Source organism: Lontra canadensis, unplaced genomic scaffold (assembly GCF_010015895.1).
Source record: "Lontra canadensis isolate GAN:19392208 unplaced genomic scaffold, GSC_riverotter_1.0 scaffold58, whole genome shotgun sequence".
Taxonomy (NCBI): Eukaryota; Metazoa; Chordata; class Mammalia; order Carnivora; family Mustelidae; genus Lontra; species Lontra canadensis.
In genome coordinates, this window is record NW_022631052.1 from 664,300 (window position 1) to 686,470 (window position 22,171).

Consider the following 22,171-nt stretch of genomic DNA (forward strand, 5'->3'; position numbering starts at 1 on the left):
TCAGTGGGTTAAGCCTCTGTCTTTGGCTCAGGTCATGATCTCAGGGTCCTGGGATCGAGTTCTGCATCCGGCTCTCTGCTTGGCAGGGAGCCTGCTTCCTCCTCTCTCTCTCTGCCTGCCTCTCTGCCTACTTGTGATCTCGCTCTGTCAAATAAATAAATAAAATCTTTTTTTAAAAAATAATTTTTGGGGGTAAGATTTTATTCATTCATCTGACAGAGAGCAAGAGAAAGCACAAGCAGGGGGAGCAAGCATAGGAGAGGGAGAAGCAGGCTCCCCGCGGAGCAGAGGGCCCTATATGGGGCTCCATCCCAGGACCCCCGCCAAAGACAGATGCTTAACCGACTGAGCCACCCAGCCTCTCCCCTTTAACAATCTTTCAATGAGCATCTGCCGGGTGCTCATTAAAGGAAATGGAATATGGGAAACCCTAGTACAGTGGCAGAGATTTAAATGAATAAACTAAATTGTGAGTATTCTTAAGTAGCGATTACATCCCAGCAGCCACAGCGTCTTCACAGTGCTTGGCACATCTCACACGCTCATTAAATAATCGTTCAGCGAAGACACGTCTTGGCGCCAAGGTTTGCGGCAGTCGAGGAAAAACCACGTGGCTATATTTACCTTTTAAGATCACGTGATCCCGAGCCCAACCCCGGCATTTCCTTGCCCACAGGGATTTCAGAATAGGAAATGTGATTGGGTATCTTTTGGACACGTGGTACCCGGTTCCTCCTTTTTTTTTTCCCTTACACTTGGGAAAAGCGGCCCAGCCCCCCACCCACCTCCGCACAGTCCAGGCTCTGACCCCGCCCCCTCGCGCGTCTGCGCGAGCCGGCGCAGGCGCAGGCGCAGTGGTTGGTAACGGTTGCTCCAGCCCACGTCAGGGTGAGGTGGCGGCGACGGCTCCTTGCGCGGCTTCCTGGGTCCTCGGTGCGCTGTTCTCCATGGTCAGAATCCCGCGGGAAGGAAAGTGTGGGCGGGCCGAGTGTGAGAAAAGAGCGAGCTCACGTAGGTATGACGTTGGGGTCCACCTTCCTGCGGTGCGCGTGCCTGTGGGTGTGTCGGCCCCACACGCGCCCCTTCGTCCCCAGCCCCATAACGGTTTCCGGTGGGGAGCTGCTCCAGGGCTCCCATCCCGGAAAGGGACGAGGCGACCGGGAAGCTAGGGTGCGGGAAGCCAAACTGGCGCGAGGAGAGAGGCGAATGGAAGTTGGGCGAGCCATGGGCTTCTGCACCTAAAGTCCCCATTTTCGAAGAGAGGAAACAGAAGGTGAAGGGATTTGCAGCTCTGACCTCCGGTTGGAATGCTCCCCCTTTTCCCGCCTGGTGCTTGCCTGTTCATCGCTCAGGACCTAGTTGGGGTCACCTCAAGAAGTTTCTTGAGTCTTGTCCTTTTTCGCTCCCAAAGTGCAGTTGCGCAGTCACCTCGCCGGGCTTCTATAGATCATTAAAGAAAGGGAGTTCCGAACTGGATGGACTAGCTTTGGTTACTGGCCGGGTCACCCCAGGTGACCTTGGGCTAGTCACATAAAATCTCCAAGCTTCAGGATCTTCATCTTTCAAAAGAAATAATAGTGTGCAGATCATAGGGTTGTGGGAATTAGGTGAGCCAACGCCTTGTAAAATGCTTCCTACAGTGCTTGTTCTATAGTAAATGTTCCATAAATAACTATTTTCCCAAGGGGAAGGAGAGGCAAGGATACTCTTTATTTTTTTTAGAAAGGCTTTATTCTATCAGGTAAGACTTGGCTTTTGTAATCTTCTGAAAAAAAAAAGACGACAGATACACAAAAAGGAATGTAGCTCTGGAAAAGACCCATGCGAGTCTAGTTGAAGTATTCAGTAGAGGACAGAGTTTTAGCCAAGTGGTTATGGCTGACATTTGCTTACTGTGTTCCAGGCACTGTGCTGGGAGTTTAGATGCATCCCTACCTTTCTTTTTTTTTTTTTAAAGATTTTATTTATTTATTTGACAGACAGAGATCACAAGTAGGCAGAAAGGCAGGCAGAGAGAGAGGAGGAAGCAGGCTCCCAGCTGAGCAGAGAGCCCGATGCGGGGCTCGATCCCAGGACTCTGGGATCATGACCTGAGCCGAAGGCAGAGGCTTAACCCACTGAGCCACCCAGGCGCCCCTTTCCCTACCTTTCTTAATCTTCCTAACAACCCAGTTAGGTAGCTACTGGTATCCTCATCCAAAGAGACTGAAGATTAATCACTTGCCCAAATTCACATAACTACTAAGTAGCAAGACAGGGATGGAAATCCAGGTGTGTCTATATCCTAAGAGTTTCAATTCGTGCTATATCCCTTTTCTAATAGAGGAAACACACACACACTCACTCTCTCTCCTTTCTTGGACGAGATTAACTACCCCCTCCCCTTCACAAAGTGGAATTTATCTGTTCAGTGACATAAAGATTAAATAAAAAATCTGGATCTGAGCACCATCTGGAATCCCAAGAAGGATAATATATCTGGAATTAACTATTTCAGTTAACCGATAACTTATACCCCATTCCTAGGAGCAGGGTAACCACTTCATCCTGATTTTAGCACTGAAAGTCCTGCAACCCAGGAAACCCCCTCAGTACTGGGCAATCTGGGACAGTTAGTACCCTACCTAGGAGTGTTGAATTTCCTATTGGTCCTTAGTGGATCCTCTCAGGAAAAGTTTGGCATTCACTTGCTGAAGACTGACCCTTACACATGGCCAAGCATTTCTTACTGGCTTAACTCCTCGAGTGAGCTGATAATGTGTTGTGAAATACTTTGCATAGTGTTTGGGATATAGTGTGCTCATTAAATGTTATTATTTAAGGGAGAGCTAAAAGACAGATAATTTATGACAGTATAAAAGAAGGAATATAAGTTAGTGGGAAATTGGTTTTGAGTGTTATGTACTTGTTTGCCTTTGTGACTTCTACTTACTAAAACTGTGATAGCAGAGCAGAGCCATAAAAGCAGTTGAGGAAGGTCATGCCCAAAGCTACATGCAGCTAGAAGGCTGTAACCGGGAGAGTGACAAACTGATAGCACCCACTAGTCAGTTTGTTATTCCAACAGAGGACACTTATAGTGGGTTAGGAACTGCCATGCTGGTAAAAAGCAAAAGATGTAAAGTGAGGAGATGTGAGATCTTTGCAGAGTTTGTCTTGGGACAAATTTTGGGGGAGGAATTCCACCTCAGGAGGAACTATGAACAAAATGAACATTCCTAAGGTCCTGAAGACTTGGTTTCATGAATCATGCCAGCATTAGGTGGTAGAGCCTGCCTCCCTCCCTGGCAACCTAACCTGCTCTCCAGGGCCTGCTGCAGCTTAACCATTCCTGGTCTCCTTGGCCAGTTGTACTGCTGGCTTCTAATTTAGGTTTCTTTCTAAGCATAAGCCTCAGACAAACAGGAAGCAGTTGTTCAAAAAGAAAAGAACTGGGAGGAAAGTCCTGGATTCTAGTCCTGGCTCTGAAACTATGTTGTATGGCCTTCAGTAAGTCTGGATCTTAGTTTCCCCCAAAATAAAATGAGGGGGATGCATTTAATTTGCTCTCATTCTGTCTCATCTCATGCATGAATCTGTGACATTCTGTGGTAGAGAGTAAGGACGGGGAAATAGCACATTTTCTGTGAGCCACTTGAAGCCAAGAGATTGTATCTTTGTCGCCTTAGTACCTTAATATAGTATCTGTAACTGATATAGTAACCCCTGATGAAATTTGGGGATGAGAATAGCTTGAGATCTGAAAGACCCAGATCTGAATACAATTACTGGTACTGACTTTTGGTAACTGAGCAAATCTGATTCAAAGCACCTTAGGATCCTCTGCAAAAAAGCTGAAATGAGATTTACAACAACCGTACACCTCCTCAGAATTAGCGGCTATGGGAAAACATAGAGTTGTGCAGATGAAAAGAACTCTGTTGGTTTCAAGATCCTGGATTATCCCTGTTAACTAAAATTTACTTCCTAGGCAGGTGCAGGATGAACATGTATTCCTTGCCCTAATTTTAGACAAAAGACTAGCTAGAAAAGGCTATGACTCTTTCATCCACTTTACTTTTTGATTTTTTTTTACTTTGAGATTGTGCTGAAAGCTTTAGCCTGGTACAGGCTTGTTGCCTTACTTGGCAGAACAACAAATCAGTTTAAGAGCCCACATGTTTCCTCTCTGCAGACCAGGTTCAAGGCAAATGTCTCATTCTGGCAGCTGAAATCCAGCAGAAATCCTCAGAGAACTGTGTCATAAAGCCCATTCTCTTTCAGCTGATTAAAAAAATATAAACCTACAGCCCACATACCCAATGTGCTATTAAAAATGTGATTCCTTTATTCCTTCGTTCATAAAAAATTCACTCATACCATTACTCATCTTAAAAAATATATCAAAATGTTTCAGTTAGAGACATTTAACCATTTGTAATTATAAATGAAGTCATTTTCTTCTCCCCTCACCCCTCACCTTAGTGAAATTCCTGGGTTAGCTAGCACTCCAGAGACTGTTCTGGCCTACATTATTTCCCAAGCTGTTTCTTCTGCCTGGTGAGATAAAAAGCAAGTGAGGGCAGTTTTCCCTACCCAGAGCAGCCACTGCTTTGAAAAAATCTTTCTTCAGGGTCAAATCTCATCGGTCACACTCAAACCTGTCCAGTTCAGAGAGGGGCTGGAGAAAGATGTCGGTTTGCTGCCCTCTACAGGCTGCATCCAGTGAGCTTTGATTAGGTAGAGGAAGAAGGGAGGAATCCTTACCATGGATCTGAAAAGAAAGGAAACAAGTTAATGCTGATTAAGCCGAGAGTGGGTAGGGGTAATGGTTGTGAACATCAGCCTACCATTCAAAAAAACACAGCATCTAGGGCATGTAAAGATGGCCACCACATCTAGTTAAGTGAAAACAGGATATGATAAAACATGAAAAACCTTGATCCGATTTTTGTAAAAAAAGATTTGGTTATACCAGAATGTTAAACTTTGGTTATCTTGGTGATGGGATAATGGGTAATTTGTATTATATTCTTTTTACTTAATTGTGTCAATTTTTTTTTAAGATTTTATTTATTAAAGAGAGAGTGCAGCAGGGGGAGTGGCAGACAGAGGGAGAAATAGACTCCCTGCTGAGAAAGGAACCCGATGCAGAACTCAAGTCCCAGGACCCTAAGACCACAACCGAGCTAAAGGCAGCCACTTAATCAACTGAGCCACCCAGACATCCCTTATCTGTATCATCTTGATGTTCTACAATAAATATGTAGTATTCTGGTATAAGAACCTAGTTTGGGGGCACCTGGGTGGCTCAGTGGCTTAAGCCTCCACCTTCAACTCAGGTCATGATCCCAGGGTCCTCGGATCAAGCCCTGCATCGGGCTCTCTGCTCAGCAGGGAGCCCCGCCTGCCTCTCTGCCTACTTGTGATTTCTGTCTCTGTCAAATAAATAAATAAATAAATAAATAAATAAATAAATAAAATCTTTAAAAAAAAAAAAGAAGAAGAACCTAGTTTAAAAAAATGTATTAAAAAGCCGGCAGTTGGCGGGGGGGGCTGCACCCAGGTGGCTCAGATGGCTAAGCATCTGCCTTCAGTTCAGGTCACAATCTCCAGGTCTTGGGATTGAGCACGACATCTGGCTCCCAGTTTAGCAGGGAGTTTGCTTCTCCCTCTCCCTCTGCCTCTCTGCCTGCTTGTGCTCTCTCTCCCGCCCTCTCAAGTGAATAAATAAAATCTTTAAAAAAGGGGGGGGGGCGCCTGGGTGGCTCAGTGGGTTAAAGCCTCTGCCTTTGGCTCAGGTCATGATCCCAGGGCCCTGGGATCAAGCCCGGCATTGGGCTCTCTGCTCGGCGGGGACCCTGCTTCCCTCTCTCTCTCTGCCTGCCTCACTGCCTACTTGTGATCTCTGTCAAATAAATAAAGTAAAAATCTTTAAAAAAAAAAAAAGTGTGTGTTGGGGCGCCTGGGTGGTTCAGTCGGTTGAGCTTCCAGCTATTGATCTGGGCTCAGGTCTTGATCTCAGGCTTGTGGGTTCAAGCCCCATATTGGGGTTGGGGGTTGGAGGCTACTACTTTAAAAAGTTTGTATGCCAAGGGGGCTTCTTTGGGGCCAGTAGTGTTCTGTTCCTTGATCTAGATGCTGTATGTCTTCATCAAGCTGTCTACTTATAATACATGCTCTTCTCTGTATGTATAGTATACTTTAGTTACAATCGTTTTTGTAAAGTGCTTATATAGGAACTCTCATTCATTTGTGGGAACGCAAAATGGGGCAGCCAGTTTGGAAGGTAGTTTTTTAGCTGCATACAAAACTAAACATACTTTTATCATACGATTCAGCAATCTTGCTTCTTGGTATTTACCTGAATGAGTTGAAAACTTATGCCCAGCAACTTAATTCATAATTGCCAAACACTTGGAAACAACCAAGATGTCAGTAGGTGAATGATAAATACTGTGTGAGTGCCCAGGGCAAAGGGGCATGCTGGACTCTCTGTACTTTCTGCTCAACTTGGCTGTGAACCTAAAACTACTCCAAAAATTAAAGTCTTCTTTTTCCTTTTAAAGATTTAATTTATTTGTGGGGCACCTGGGTGGCTCAGTGGGTTAAGCCTCTGCCTTCAGCTCAGGTCATGATCTCAGGGTCCTGGGATAGAGCCCCACATCGGGCTCTCCGCTCAGCAGGGAGCCTGCTTACCCCCTCTCTCTGCCTGCCTCTCTGCCTACTTGTGATCTCTCTTTCTCTCTGTCAAATAAATAAAATCTTTAAAAAAAAAAAAAGATTTTATTTATTTGTGAAAGAGAGCAAGAGCATGCAAGCAGGGGGAGTGGCAGGCAGAGAGAGACGCGGACTCCTCGCTGAGCAAGAAGCCCAACAGGGGATTCAATCTGAGGAACCCCAGGATCATGACCCAAGCCAAAGGCAGCTTCTTAACCTACTGAGCCACCCAGGCGTCCCAAAGTCTTTTTTTTTTAAAGTGGTTTTAATTCTCTAGCAATATACTAAAAACTATTGAAGTGTACAGATTAAATGAGTAAACTGTATGGTTTGTGAACTATATCTCAACAAAGCTTAAGTGGTTGTACTCAGATTAAAATGGATATGAAGTACATGCTACAATATGGATGAATCTTCAAACTATTATGCCACGTGGAGAAGCCAGACACAAAAGGCCACAGATTATATGAAATGTCGAGAACAGGCAGAAATAGATTAGATGTTGCCAGGGACTGGGGAATGGTGGTGGGGTTGGGAATGGGGAGTGACTGCTAATGGGTACAGTGTTTCTTCTTGGGATGATGATATTCTGGAATTAGACAGTGGGGAGTAATGTACAACTTTGTGAGTGTACTGTAAGACAACTTCGAGCGAGTGAACTTTATGGTACGTGAATTATGTCTCAATAAAGCTGTTATCTTTTTACAATGGGGGAAAGAAAGCAATGGCAGATTTTGAAATTATCTGGGTGGCTCAGTCAGTTAAGCATCCAACTCTTGATTTCAGCTCAGGTCATGATCTCGGAGCTGTGAGATTGAGCCCTGCCTCTGTTGGAGCTGGGCGTGGAGCCTGCTTAAGATTCTCTTTCCCTCTAATTAAGCAATTAGATGGATTAGATAGAGACAGATAGCACATACACAGAACAAAAAATCATAGTCTTTCAAACACTATAGCTTAACGCACATTAAAACAATTAGTTTTAATTAAGGGGCGCACAGGGGGCTCAGTTGGTTCAGTGACCAACTCTTGATTTTGGCTCAGGTCAGGATCTCAGGGTCAAGGGACTGAACTGGGAGTGGGGCTCCACCCACGCTCAGTGGAGAGTCTTGCTTTTCTCTCTCTCCTTCTCCCTTTGCCCCCCACCCCGGCTCATACTTTTTCTCTCTCTAAAATAAGTAAATAAATCTTTGGGGTGCCTGGGTGGCTCAGTGGGTTAAAGCCTCTGCCTTCGGCTCAGGTCATGGTCCCAGGGTCCTGGGATCGGGCCCTGCATCGGGATCTCTGCTGGGCGGGGAGCCTGCTTCCTCCTCTCTCTCTCTGCCCGCCTCTCTGCCTACTTGTGATTTCTGCCAAATAAATAAATAAAATCTTTAAAAAAAATTTTTTTTTTCAATTAATGGGACACCTGGGATGGCTCAGTTCATTGGGTGCACTCTTGCTTTTGGCTCAGATTATCTCAGGGTTGTGAGATCAAGACCCAAGTCCTGCTGTGTGCTCAGCGGGGAATCTGCTTGAGATTCTGCCCCTCTCCCTCTCCATCAGCCCCTCCTCCCAGCTCACATGCCGGCACTCCCTCTCTTCTCTCTCTCAGATAAATAAATAAAAATCTTTTAAAAATAAATAAAAATTTATAATAATAAATAAATGAAATAAAAAATAAAAAACAAATTTGTTTTAATTAAGAATAGCCATACAGGGGCGCCTGGGTGGCTCAGTGGGTTAAGCCTCTGCCTTCGGCTCAGGTCATGATCCCAGGGTCCTGGGATCGAGCCCCGCATCGGGCTCTCTGCTCAGCAGCGAGCCTGCTTCCCTTCCTCTCTCTCTCTCTGCCTGCCTCTCTGCCTACTTCTGATCTCTGTCTATCAAATAAATAAATAAAATCTTTAAAAAAAAAAAAAAAAAAAAGAATAGCCATACAGGGGCGCCTGGTTGGCTCAGTGGGTTAAAGCCTCTGCCTTCAGCTCAGGTCATGATCCCAGAGTGTTGGGATCGAGCCCCGCATCGGGCTCTCTGCTCAGCAGGGAGCCTGCTTCCCCCTCTGTCTCTGCCTGCCTCTCTGACAACTTGTGATCTCTCTCTGTGTCAAATAAATAAATAAAATCTTTAAAAAAAAAAAAAAAGAATAGCCATACATTAAGAAGTCTAGAACTTCCGGGGTGCCTGGGTGGCTCAGTGGGTTAAGCCTCTGCCTTCAGCTTGGGTCATGATCTCAGGGTCCTGGGATCAGGTTCTCTGCTCAGTGGGAGCCTGCTTCCCCCCCCTTCTCTACCTGCCTCTCTGCCTACTTGTGATCTCTGTCAAATGAATAAATAAAATCTTAAAAAAAAAAAAAAAGCCTAGGGGCACCTGGGTGGCTCAGTGGGTTGAAGCCTCTGCCTTCGGCTCAGGTCGTGATCCCAGGGTTCTGGGATCGAGCCCCGTGTTGGGCTCTCTGCTCGGCGGGGAGCCTGCTTCCTTCCCTTCCTCTCTCTCTCTGCCTGCCTCTCTGCCTACTTGTGATCTCTTGTCCATCAAATAAATTTTAAAAAGTCTTAAAAAAAAAAAAAAAAGCCGGGGCGCCTGGGTGGCTCAGTGGGTTAAAGCCTCTGCCTTCAGCTCAGGTCATGATCTCAGGGTCCTGGGATGGAGCCCCGCATCGGGCTCTCTGCTCAGCGGGAAGCCTGCTTCCTCCTTTCTCTCTGTCTGCCTCTCTGTCTACTTGTGATTTCTGTCAAATAAATAAAATCTTAAAAAAAAAAAAAAGCCTAGAACTTTCTCTATTTTGTTAGTACTCTCAGTTGAATGGGAACTAGAAACTGTTATCTAAGAAAGCATTTACCTTTAATAGCAGGATTACAGTGGAAATCTGTTTCTGGCTCAGGAGCATCAGGCTCTGGTCAGTGTGGGTCTATCAAAGGCAGCAACTCTCCACAGGGAGAATCCAGTTTCAGACATGCCAAGTCGTCCGACCGTGTGGGCCCAATGTTAAGTATCGCGATTGGAAGCTTCTTCTCTTGGGCAGTGAGGATAAACCTGTAGCCGGAGTACACCTTACAACAAGAAGACACAGGTGAGAACTCTCGATGCAGGAAGAAATAAACCAAATAGGGAGCCTCTCCAGAGGTCTCCATCCCAAGGCAGATACCTGCAAGGACGATCCCACCACCAAGAGGGAGTCAGCTTCTTTTACACGCCTGCGCACAAAGTCAACCTTGTTAGGGTTCACCGTGTCCCCGAAGAAAACGACGTCTGGTTTCAGGGGGCCTCCACATCGAGCGCAGGACGGGACCTGAAAGCTCTGCACCTGCTCCTCCGTGAGAAAGACGTCGCCATCAGGAGCCAGGCCATGGGCCTCAGCACTCCAGGTGGGGTTCAGGGCTTCAAAACGCTCCTGCAACGCTCTGCGGGGAATCTTTTCACCACAGTCCAAGCAAAGGACCCTGAAACCAAAGAAGCTGACTCAATGGTTGGTTCCGAGGAGGCAGGAAGCTGCCAAAGATGTCTCATCTCCAACCATTTTTAACTCCTCCAACAGCGCTTGCCATTCCCAACATGGAATCTTTTCTCCATGTTAGGAATACCTTCTCGTGACCTCTAAGTACCACCATTTCTCACTTTCCTTCTACTGCCAACCCATAGAACAAGGAGTGTACATCTGTTTTCCTTACTTAGACTCCTTGCTTACCCTGTTGGCTCATTTTTATATCCTTAGCACAACTGCAGATGACTTCCTTAGTGCCCACACCCATGCTTTTCCCTCCCCTCTCCTCCTCTGGGGTGATGGTCGCTGTCTATCACAGTCTCTTTAAAACACTCTTCCCCCTGGTGTCTTTACCCAGTGTCTTCTGTTTCTCCCTTTTTTTTTTTTTTTTTTTTAGATTTTATTTATTTATTTGACAGAGAGAGATCATAAGTAGGCAGAGAGAGAGGGGGAAGCAGGCTCCCTGCTGAGCAGAGCCTGATGCAGAGCTCAATCCCAGGACCCTGAGATCATGACCCGAGCCAAAGGCAGAGGCTTAACCCACTGAGCTACCCAGGCGCCCCTTCTTTTTCTCCTCTTACCTCTCTAATCATGAGCTCCACGAGAGCAAGAACTTTGAGTCCTTTGACCACTGTGCTATGCCCACCACTAGAATGGTGCCTACAGACAGTGGGCATTCCCTAAATAGCTGCTAAAAGAAAAAACAAAAGGCGGTTTAGTTGGTTTCTTCTCTACTCCTCAATCTTCCAGCCAGTTTTCTTCTACCTTCTCCACCCTGGGGACTCTCCATTTTCACTGCCACGATGCCTCTGTGCTGACGATCCTCTCCCCGTACAGGACTCCACTCCTGGCCTCTCTCCCAAACTCCAAGTCATCTTGACTGTCCTGTCCAGTTTACCTCTGTCTTCACCCACCCTTCCCCAACTTCTCCAAAACTGTCCTTTCTCCAGTTACTTGGGTGGGAACCCTTGGAAAAACTTGTTACTCATTTTGCTCCTTTTTATCTAGTCAGCCTTCAGATTATGTTGATTATTTTACTTAAAAGGCCCCCTATGAGGGGCACCTGGCTGGCTCAGCTGGTGGAGCATGTGATTCTTGGTCTCAGGGTTCTGAGTTCAAGCCCCACCTTGGGTACAGAGATTATGTAAAAAAATACAATCTTTAAAAAAAAAAAAGGGTGCCAGGATGGCGTAGTCAGTTTAGCATCTGACTCTTGGTTTTGGCTCAGGTCATGATCTCAGGGTTGTGATATCAAGCACCATGTTGGGCTCCACACTCAGTAGGAAGTCTGCTTGAGATTTTCTCCCTCTCCCGCCCCCAACTTGTGTGCACACACACACACTCCCTCAAATAAATAAATAAATCTTTAAAAAACAACTAAAGGCCCCCTACGAAATGACAAGAAGTCTTGGATTTGTTTTAAAACATTTTAAGAGACAAGGAGAGAGAGGGTAAAGTAGACATGATAAAATCTTTATATCTGAGTGATGGTACATGGGAGTTCATTATGCTACTTTCCTTTTAGGGACATTTGAAATTTTTATCATGCAAAGAAAGTTTTAATGGACTCATGGCCATCATTAGCTCTCGAATTCCCCTGATACCACCTGGGTCTAGGTCCTTTGGGCTGACCTCCCTGAGTCACTCTTTCTAATTCTGTGTGGCTTTCCTCAAATGCTATTTTTATCATACTGCTTTCTTGCTCAGAAACCACTAATATTCCCCTTTGGTCTCTCACGACAGACCCAAATTGCACTGCACTATTTTCAGACGCACCCATGATTTGAGTCTAGCCTTCCCAGACAATCTGATTTCATAGTAACTCTCCACATAGGCCAAGCCAGACTCCTCTGGGCTCTGCAAGTCCTCTTCATTTAGAAAGCCCTCTCCCTTCTTTTGCCTAGTCAGAACTGAGCTAGGCTTAAGCCCCATCTTTCCCATAAAAGCATGACCAGTTGGGGTGCCTGGGTGGCTCAGTGGGTTAAGCCGCTGCCTTCGGCTCAGGTCATGATCTCAGGATCCTGGGATCGAGTCCCGCATCGGGCTCTCTGCTCAGCGGGGAGCCTGGTTCCTCCTCTACCTGCCTCACTGCCTACTTGTGATCTCTGTCAAATAAATAAATAAAATCTTAAAAAAAAAAAAAAGCATGACCAGTTACTCCAAGCTTTCCTAAATCTGTTTCTCTGAACTTACAAAACATGCCTATCAAGAACCACATAATTTGGGACGCCTGGGTGGCTCAGTTGGTTAAGCCGCTGCCTTCAGCTCAGGTCATGATCCCAGGGTACTGGGATCGAGTCCCGCATCGGGCTCCTTGCTCGGTGGGGAGCCTGCTTCTCTCTCTGCCTCTGCCTGCAGCTCTGCCTGCTTGTGTTCTCCTGCTGGCGCGCGCTCACTCTCTCTCTCTCGCTCTCTCTCTCTGACAAATAAATAAATAAATAAATAAAATCTTAAAAAAAAAAAAGAACCACATAATTTAACAATTGTGTGGAGTTATTTGTTAAACATGTTATTTTTGGATCCTTCCCCCCACCCCAAAAAGATCACAAAGTTCTCATATATAAAGTAGACCATGTTTTATAAGTTGGCTTTGACTCCTCCCTACCACCAAGTAGCACACGACATGTTGTGGGCGCCCAATAAATATTTTATGATTGGCAAAATCTCTGGGGCTTAAAAATAAGGAAATGGTTTCCAATTAGCTTCAAGTTATTGCCAGGGCTACATGTCTTCCTTCCATCAGTATTTACTGGGTTCTGACTATATGCCAGGCTGTACTGTGTTCTACGTGTCTAGGCACCAGAGATCTACTGGCTTATAGCCTATGCTGTTGGCACTTTGCTCATAGTCCCCGCAAGACACCCTATAGGCCACTTGCACACAGTTCCCCTGTAAGCAACTTCCTGCATCCCTCTTAGGGTGTTCACTGGCCAAGGAAGCCTCCTCCAGAGTTGAAGAGTCAGTGTTAGGGACTTAATTCTCCTAAACTGACCCTCAACCAATGAGGGATGGGACATGATGGACAAATGCCCCAGCTTCCTTGACTTTCAGAGAGACAATTCTGAAGCATGCTCTTGACAGAGGGTTCCTCAAAGGATTGAGGCTCAGTTCCCCAAAGCAGCAACCCATTCCTTAATTTACCCTTTTCTTGGCTTTTCTTGCCTACCCTGTTTCATTTCCCCACTGAGTTTGTTCCTCTGTGAGTTTGCTGGGATCGACTCCAAAATAAACAGTTTGCTCCAAATCCTTTTCTCAAAGCCTAATGAAAACCACAGCGATCAAGATAGCCAAGGTCTCTGCTCTTATGGAGCACACATTGCTGCATTCAAACTATTTGGAACTTCCTGCACCTGTGCATGCATCCGTGGAGTTCTGTCAGGCGCTGACTCCCTGCTTTCGTGTGCAAGGCATCCACATTTTGGGTCACCAACCAGTACAGCTTTCCAAGTCTCTCCCAATTGCTCAAAGCCCAATGTGCAGGGTTAGGCTGGAGGGAGGAGAACCGAGGCCAGCCTACAAAGTTTCTCGCCCAGTACCGCTGGCGGATTGGAGCACTCCGTAGAAAATCCCCGTGCTGAATGGGTTTCTTGTCAGTGCGGGCGTAGAGTCCCACCTTTTCTGACCTGTAGTCTGGGATCCCCGACTCGGTGGAGATTCCTGCCCCGGTCATCACTAGGAGTCTCTTGGAAAGAGTGATGAAGCGCTGTAACTCTTTGACCTTTTCAGGGTCCAGAGGAGGACTTGGTGGCACAAATAACCCAACGGACCCATGTGAGCACTGCCGGCTGACGTTCACCATCCAGCGGCTTTTTGCTGCCCTGAAAGTCAACCCAAAAGTCATCCTCATTCTAGAGAGAAAAAAACCTGATGTGAGAAACCGGGTTTTAAAAAAGAAAAGCGGGCGCCTGGGTGGCTCAGTTGGTTAAGCAACTGCCTTCGGCTCAGGTCATGATCCTGGAGTCCTGGGATCGAGTCCCACATCAGGCTCCTTGCTCGGCGGGGAGTCTGCTTCTCCTGCTGACCTCTCTACTCTCATGCTCTCTCTCTCTCTCAAATAAATAAATAAAATCTTTTAAAAAAGTAAAATTAAAATAAAAAATAAATAGAAAAGCAACCAAAAAACCCAAAACAAACAAACAAAAACAACTACAAAAACTGAGGCAACCATCAACCAATGAATGAATAAACAAAATGGGGCATATCTATTCAATGAAATGTTATTTACCTATAAGCATGAAGTTCTTTTTTTTTTTTTTTAAGATTTTATTTATTTATTTGACAGGGAGAGAGCGAGCACAAGCAGGGGGAGCAGTGGGCAGAGGGAGAGGGAGAAGCAGGCTCCGTGATATGCATGGAGCCCAAAATGGGACTCGATCCCAGGTTCCTGGGATCATGATCTGGGCCAAAGGCCGAGGCTTAACTGACTGAACCACCCAGGCACCCCACGCATGAAGTTCTGATATATGTTACAACATGGATAAACATTAAAAACATTATGCTAAGTGTAAGAAGTCAGCCAAAAAGGACAAATACCATACTATTCCATTTATATAACTTGTCCAAAATACACAAATATATAGATACAGTAAGTAAATTAGTAGTTGCCAGGGACTAGAAGGAAGAATGTATCAGAACCTTAGTATTTCGGGGCACCTGGGTGGCTAAGTGGGTTAAAGACTCTGCCTTCAGCTCAGGTCACGATCCTAGGGTCCTGGGGATCGAACCCCACATACAGGCTCTCTACTCAGCAAGAAGCCTGCTCCCCCTGCCCACCCACCCCACCCCCCGCCGTCTCTGCCTGTCTCTCTGCCTACTTGTGATCTCTGTCAAATAAATAAATAAATAAATAAATAAATAAATAAATAAAACGGTTTAGAAATAAATTTCTTATAAGGGGTTCCTTAGTGCCTCAGTTAAGCATCTGCCTTTGGCTCAGATCATGATCCCAGCGTCCTGGGATGGAGCTGTGTGTTGGACTCACTGCTTAGCAGGGGAATCCGTTTCTCCCTCTCCCTCTGCCCCTGCTCATGTGCTCTCTCTCTCTTTCTCTCTCGCTTACCGTCTTTGTCAAGTAGATAAAAATCTTTTTTAAAAAATTTCTTATAGATTTCAAAATATTAATGGCCTACTCCCAATATATTTTTTAAATCCCATAATAGCTCATTGTTATTCCATCTAGACTACATCTAAAGAGTCTCCATTGGAGGACTACCTTTGTAATTTTAGTTACTAACATCCCTTGGGAGACCGTGTGTTCCATAAACCTACTTCCCATTTTCTAAATAAGTATTTCTTCATAAACTAAAGAGCACATTTCAGGGGTGCCTGGGTGGCTCAGTCGTTGGGCGTCTGCCTTCCACTCCAGTCATGATCTCAAGGTCATGGGATCGAGCCCCACCTCCGCTCCCTGCTCAGCAGGAAGCCTGCTTTCCCTCTCCCACTCCTCCTGCTGTGTTCCTCCTCTCGCTGCCCCTCTCTGTTAAAAAATAGTAATAACAAAGAGTGCACCTGAATTCTAGTTTGCTAGGTGTTGAAGTCATAGCTCAGACATTTCAGACTTAGCTTTTTATGGCTTTTTATTTATTAATGTAACTAAGCACATGCACATCTTTTATTCTCTCTCTCCCATATTCTATTAGTTTACCCTCAATCGCAAACACCACTCGCTAGTGGGACACAGCAGAATAGTGAGGTCTGGCACGACATTTTACCCCAACTTTCTAGCTGTAAAAACAAGGTTTTAACATATTATTTAACATAATACAGAAATTCTCTAGTGATCGCACCCCGTATGTAAACATTATCTTATGCCTGGCTTTTCAGATCCAGGTTCAGGACCCTGATTTCTCTAGACATTCCACAGCAACACGTGAACGGCTAAACAAATCTGGTCTGGATTCCTGAGACCAAAGGGCTGGGGAAACCCCTCTGAAAACACGCTCTATTAGAACCGCAGCTCCCTGCCAGGTTCCACCAAAGGACAAAGAGTTAATACCACCCCTTACAACAAACCCCTTCAAGAAACCCGAAGCTCACACAGAACACACTCACCTTTCACAGCTTAAACGACACTTTACGACTGACTATGCAACTGACTGGCTACTTTTGCATTTGGGGAAATGTAGTTCATGAAGAGGAAATGCTTCATAAAAACTACAAGTCCCACAATCCTCTGGGCTTCACAGTTAAGAGGCCCAGATTGTCTAGTAGCGCCACCTGTCTGCGTTTCAGGGCCAGAGGTTTTGAACCTTGGTTGGAGATGGGCCGCGGTCTTCTAAAATAACAGTGTCCCTTTGATAGAAATGGCTCGAGTTTCCACACCGGAGTGCTAAGTGCAAAATAATACATCCAAACAGCACTAAGTTAGGAATTTATTCTTAAGATAGAAGCTTTACGGGCGCCTGGGTGGCTCAATCCTTAAGTTTCTGCCTTTGTCTCAGGTCATGATCCCAGATCCTGGAATCCAGCCCCGCATGGGGCTCCCTGCTTAGCCGGAAGCCTGCTTTTCCCTCTCCCACTCTCCCTGCTTGTGTTCCCTCTCTTGCTGTCTCATTCTCTCTCTCAAATAAATAAATAAATAAAATCTTAAAAAAAATAGAAACTTTAATAATGGATCTAGACTAGACTCATACTCAACTTCAGTGATTATGATCCTTTGCACTCACCATGAGGAAATCAAGTTTCCACCTTGCAGCCGTTTGTGAACAAATATCTGAAAAACTGATGTTTTTGGAGTTTATATGAACAACTAACTCCACACATAATATACAGGGAATAGTGTGTTTGCCCACTTGGCTTCTCCAATTTTATTTCTCCTTCTTTGTTTTTATTAAATTAACCAACACAATGCCTAGGTCTCACTTACAGATATTCTGATTTAATTGGTCTGGGGAGATGCCTGGGCATCAACCAGTTTACAAAGTTCCCAGTTGTTTCTAATATGTAACCAAAGAGAACCTTTGTTCTCTAGCCTCACCTAAATAAGTTATCAATTTCTGTTGAGAACATAATCAAAGGCCAGCTAACCTGGACCTTGAAGATCACCCAAGGAACAACTTCACCCATTTTAAGATAAACTGAAGCCCAGAAGAGTATTCTAGAAGTTGAAGTCAAAGTTTGACTCCTGATCCTCTCACTGAATGTGTGGAGGTAAATATTGGTAAAGTCACCCAGGTTAGTGTTTGAGGGTAGGACCTCCAGCAACAGCTCAGATAGGTCACCCTGCTGGGATAATCACCTGACATGACAGCCTTTTGTGCCCTAGTTAACCTGACCACATTGGCTGAAAGAAAGGCCCAAAATATAGACTGGAAATGTTTACTAAGTCAAAAAAATTGTAATCAGCAACATTTTCTGCATTTCTCGGTATTTGACCAAAACCTATTGAAATGGCAAAACACTGGCATTCCCCCAGCCACATTTTATTATGAAAAATTTCCAACCCATATTGTTTTCTCACTTTGCCAAGTGGAATGAGCATCATTTATTGCGAGACTGCCTGATGCAGGGCGATTGTGCTTTTAGGCCCCAAAGATGCTCATGTTCCAGAGATAAATTAGCTGACTTTTCAATTTTTCTTAGTGCTGGAAAGTCATCCGTGGAGAATGAAGTCACCCAAGGCAGCTGGTGAAACACACAATTTTACCACACCAGGAATTTAATGACTAAGTCTTTGATTGGATCAAAGTAAAATAATCTAAAATTAATCAAGTTGTTAATCTCCCCCCCACCCCTGCTAATTTTTCTTACCTTATGAAAAAAAAATTAACTACACATCGCCATCAAACAGGACTTTTAAAAATGTCATTTTTGCATCTAGGTGATGACTGTGTTCACTGAAACAACACTCTGAACATTTCAGGTTTGAAATTTTTTTTTTTAAGATTTTATTTTTAGAGGTGGTTAAGCACCCAACGCTTGATCTCAGCTCAGTTTCTTGATCTCAGGGTTGTAAGTTCAAGTCCTGTGTTGGGCTACATGCTGGGCATGGTGCCTACTTAAAAAAAAAAAAAAAAGATTTAATTTTTAAGTGACCTCTACATCCAAAGTGGGGCTCAAACTTAAAACCCCAAGGTCAAGAGTCTCATGCTCTAGCGACTGGGCCCACCAGGAACCTCTCATGTTTGAAAAAAAAAATTTTTTTAAGATTTTATTTATTTATTTGACAGGCAGAGATCACAAGTAGGCAAAGAGAGAGAGAGAGGTGGAAGCAGACTCCCTGCTGAGCAGAGAACTCTATGGGGGGCTTGATCCTAGGACCCTGGGATCATGATCTGAGCCAAAGACAGAGGCTTTAAACCACTGAGCCACCCAGGTGCCCCGAAAAAAATTTTTATTTTATTTTATTTATTTGTTTGACAGAGATCACAAGTAGGCAGAGAGGCAGGCAGTGAGAGAGAGGGGGGGGGGAAGGAAAGCAGACTCCCCACTGAGCAGAGAGCCCAATGTGGGACTTGATCCTAGAACCCTGGGATCATTACCTGAGCTGAAGGCAGAGGCTTTAATCCACTGAGCCACCAGGCACCCCTGAAATTTTTTATAATAAAATGATGGGGAGCACCTGGGTGGCTCAGTCAGTTAAGCATCTGCCTTCTGCTGGGGTCATGATCTCAGGTTCCTAAGTCTTTGTGTCAGGCTCTCTGCTCAGCGGGGAGTCTGCTTCTCCCTCGCCCTCTGCCCCTCCCCTCCTCATGCTCTCAATCTTTCTCACAAAGAAATAACATTTTTGTAAAGAAATAAAAATTTTTAAAATACAATAAAATGTTAGGAAAAACGTCACTTTCTTGGAGACTGCTTTTTACATCTTAATGGGTAGCAAAAAGTAAAAGTATGTTGGAGAATATAGTTCAGGGAAGAAAGAAGTTCAGATATAAGTTTCTGACAGCTTTCCACTCACCAAAGAAAACAGGCAGTGGGAGCGAAAATTACTTCAAACTTTGTAAACTGTGAACATTTCTTTCTTTTTTTTTTTTAAGATTTTATTTATTTATTTGACAGAGAGAGAGATCACCAGTATGCAGAGAGGCAGGCAGAGAGAGAGAGAGAGGAGGAAGCAGGCTCCCCGCTGAGCAGAGAGCCCAATTTGGGGGCTCTATTCCAGGACCCTGAGATCATGACCTGAGCCTAAGGCAGAGGCTTAACCCACTGAGCCACCCAGGTGCCCCTAAACTGTGAACATTTCTATAAAAATAGCCTTCTTCATCCTCTTCTCTCTGAATTAAGGTGTCCAACAAAAAACCTTTTGTCATTAGGGACGCCTCAGGGACTCAGTAGGTTAAGCCACTGCCTTTAGCTCAGGTCATAATCCTAGGGTCCTGGAATCGAGTCCTGCATTGGGCTCCTTGCTCAGCGGGGAGCCCGCTTCTCTCTTTGCCTCTGCCTGCCACTCTACCTGCTTGTGCACGCACTCTCTCTCTGACAAATAAATAAATAAAAATCTTAAAAAAAAAACAAAAACCTTTAGGTATTAAAAAAGAATTAACCCCCCCAAAATTACCATATGACCCAGAATTTCCACTTCCAACTATACACAGAAAAGAGTTGAAAACAAGGACTCAAACAGATACTAGTATGCCTCTGTTTGTAGGAGGATTATTCACAATGCCAAAAAGTGGAAGCAATGCAGATTCATAGAATAATGAATGGGTAATAAAATTCCAAACAATGGAATACTAATCAGACGTAAAGAGGAATGAAATTCTGATATATACTACAACATGGATAGACCTTAAAACATTATCCTATGAAATAAGCCAGACAGGCGTCTGTCTGGCTCCGTGGGAAGAACATGCAACTTTTGATCTATGGTGGTGAGTTCAAACCCCACGCTGGGTGTAGAGATTACTTAAATAAACTTAAAAAAAGTAAGTAAACTTAAAAAGTAAACTTAAGTAAGTAAACTTTTAAAAAAGTAAACTTAAAAAAAAAATAGTCAGGGGCACCTGGGTTGCTCAGTTGGTTAAGTGTCTGCCTTCGGCTCTGGGATAGAGCTCCATAAGCGGCTCTCTACTTAGCTAGGAGCCTGCTTTTCCCTCTCCCTCGCCCCCCTCCCAGCCCCTGTCTTGTGCTCTCTCGTGGGCGCTCTCTATCTCAAATAAATAAATAAATAAATTCTTAAAAAAAAAAAAAAAAAAAAGCCAGACACAAAAAGTAAAATATTGGGACGCCTGGGTGGCTCGGTTGGTTAAGCAGCTGCCTTTGGCTCAGGTCATGATCCCAGAGTCCTGGGATCGAGTCCACATCGGGCTCCTTGCTCGGCAGGGAGCCTGCTTCTCCCTCTGCCTCTGCCTGCCACTCTGTCTGCCTGTGCTCCCACGCGCTCTCTCTCTAACAAATAAATAAAATCTTTAAAATAAATAAATAAATAAATAAATAAATAAATAAAATATTGTATGGTTCTGCCTATATGAGATACTTAGAAGAATCAAATTTGTAGAGACAGAAAGTAGAAGTTGCCAGGGGCTGAGAGAGGAAGGAATGGGTAGGGGAGTTAGTGTTTAATGGGTACAGAGTTTCAATTTGGGGTGATGGAAAAGTTTGTGAAAAGTGGAGAAATAGTTGCAAAGAATAAACGTACTTAATGCTACTGAACTGTATACTCAAAAATAGTTAAAATGGTGAATTTTATTTTATAAGTAGTTTCTTCCAATTTATGGGGGAAAAAAAACTATTTTGGAGATGATAGTACGCAGTGAATCGGTAGCCAAGTTAACACACGCTGACACGGCCCATTTTTCATCGGCCCCAATTCACTCTATGAATGAAGCTATTAGCATGTTCCCTCCCATAATGCTTTGCTTCATCCTCCATCAAAACTTAGTTAAGTGAAATCAAGAAATAAAATCCTTAGAAATAGCTTATGCATTTCGAGGGATCTTTATACGGTTGTATAATTTTCAATCAAATAATAACTGATGGTTTTTCTATGAGACCCAAACTCGCATTTCTGAAATAGGAACCTTGCCTATTGGGGGTAATGACTAGGGGGCGTTGCTTTTTAGCTTTGCGCAGTGGCAGTATCGTAGCCAATGAGGTTTATCCGAGGCGCGATTATTGCTAATTGAAAACTTTTCCCAATACCCCGCCGTGACGACTTGAAATATAGTCGGCATTGGCAATTTTTGACAGTCTCTACGGAGACTGATATGCTTTGGTTTAATAACAGTGCTTTTATTTGGTGGTTTTATTGGTCTTTTTAAAAGTCCGCTGCTAGTCATGGGGTGGGGTGTGATTGTTGTTACCACTTAGTGTTTTAAGTCCGATAGCAACGCGGGTTGGTGGGGGGTGTTTTGTTTTGCTTTTTGGTTAGTATTTTGATTTTTGTCCCGGTAACGTTCGAGATTGCACAAATATTTCCTGAGGCCTTTGCCCACCTAGTTCTTTGCAGGACCCACGCTCCGCCTGCAGTCACTCGCCTTTTTCTGGTTCACTCGTTTTCCCAGCTTTCAAAATCGCCGCTCAGGTTTTTTAACTCAAAATTCAGGTCTAACCTGGTCATCTCTGTGATGTCATGAGGATTTGCATAAGATTACCCAGCATCCCCTGCGAATGCATTCTCAATTCCAAAATCTGAATGTTCGACCCGAGATGATCCAACAACCACAAGCCTCCCGCGCAGACGGACCTTAACTATAACTGCTGGAAGCCGAACGCATCAGATCCACGAACTCGCTGGCAGTAACTCACCCTCACCGTTAAGATAGTTGTCATCCGTGGGGGAGCAGGGTGGGTACAGTACATCTTCAGCTTTGCGCAGTGGCAGTATCGTAGCCAATGAGGTTTATCCGAGGCGCGATTATTGCTAATTGAAAACTTTTCCCAATACCCCGCCATGACGACTTGAAATATAGTCGGCATTGGCAATTTTTGACAGTCTCTACGGAGACTGAGTATATTTGTTTTCAAAAGGCAGTATGAACCTTTATTTTTGACCTGGTATTGTTTTATGTTCTTGTTTTAGCTCATTACTGGTACCTTACGTAGGACTTATTAGAGTCTGAGAAAAGTATTTTT

The 22,171-nt window shown here is 44.5% G+C and overlaps 1 protein-coding gene and 2 non-coding genes across 4 annotated transcripts; 2 read left to right on the top strand and 1 right to left on the bottom strand.

The window, feature by feature from the left end:
• Nucleotides 1-1,442: 1,442 nt before the first annotated feature.
• Nucleotides 1,443-16,255, bottom strand: SIRT4 (sirtuin 4). 2 transcript variants are annotated; one of them, XM_032876155.1, is made up of 5 exons: nucleotides 16,211-16,255; nucleotides 13,510-14,007; nucleotides 9,824-10,118; nucleotides 9,518-9,728; nucleotides 1,443-1,765 (listed from the first exon to the last, which is right to left on the bottom strand). In XM_032876155.1, the coding sequence occupies exons 2-4, from the start codon at nucleotides 14,004-14,006 to the stop codon at nucleotides 9,576-9,578; spliced, it is 945 nt and encodes a 314-aa protein (XP_032732046.1). In that variant the 5' UTR covers nucleotide 14,007; nucleotides 16,211-16,255; the 3' UTR covers nucleotides 1,443-1,765; nucleotides 9,518-9,575. The 2 variants fall into 2 exon arrangements, with proteins under 2 accessions (XP_032732046.1, XP_032732045.1); XM_032876154.1 differs by lacking the exon at nucleotides 1,443-1,765 and adding an exon at nucleotides 4,084-4,753.
• Nucleotides 16,256-21,157: 4,902 nt separating this feature from the next.
• On the top strand, nucleotides 21,158-21,298 carry LOC116878725. Its single transcript, XR_004384873.1, has one exon. It is a non-coding gene; the product is annotated as a U4 spliceosomal RNA (small nuclear RNA).
• Nucleotides 21,299-21,902: 604 nt separating this feature from the next.
• Nucleotides 21,903-22,043, top strand: LOC116878736. The gene has a single exon (XR_004384881.1). It is a non-coding gene; the product is annotated as a U4 spliceosomal RNA (small nuclear RNA).
• The last annotated feature ends 128 nt before the right edge of the window (nucleotides 22,044-22,171 follow it).

Bases quoted from the DNA above. Each gene is read 5' to 3' on its own strand.
- SIRT4 (XM_032876155.1), bottom strand. From the start codon at position 14,006: ATGAGGATGACTTTTGGGTTGACTTTCAGGGCAGCAAAAAGCCGCTGG. The intron at 10,119-13,509 runs GTGCAGGAAGTT...CTTTGGTTTCAG, and splicing joins CTCCACGGATGCATGCACAG to GGTCCTTTGCTTGGACTGTG. The intron at 9,729-9,823 runs GTATCTGCCTTG...TCTTGTTGTAAG, and splicing joins TGGTGGGATCGTCCTTGCAG to GTGTACTCCGGCTACAGGTT.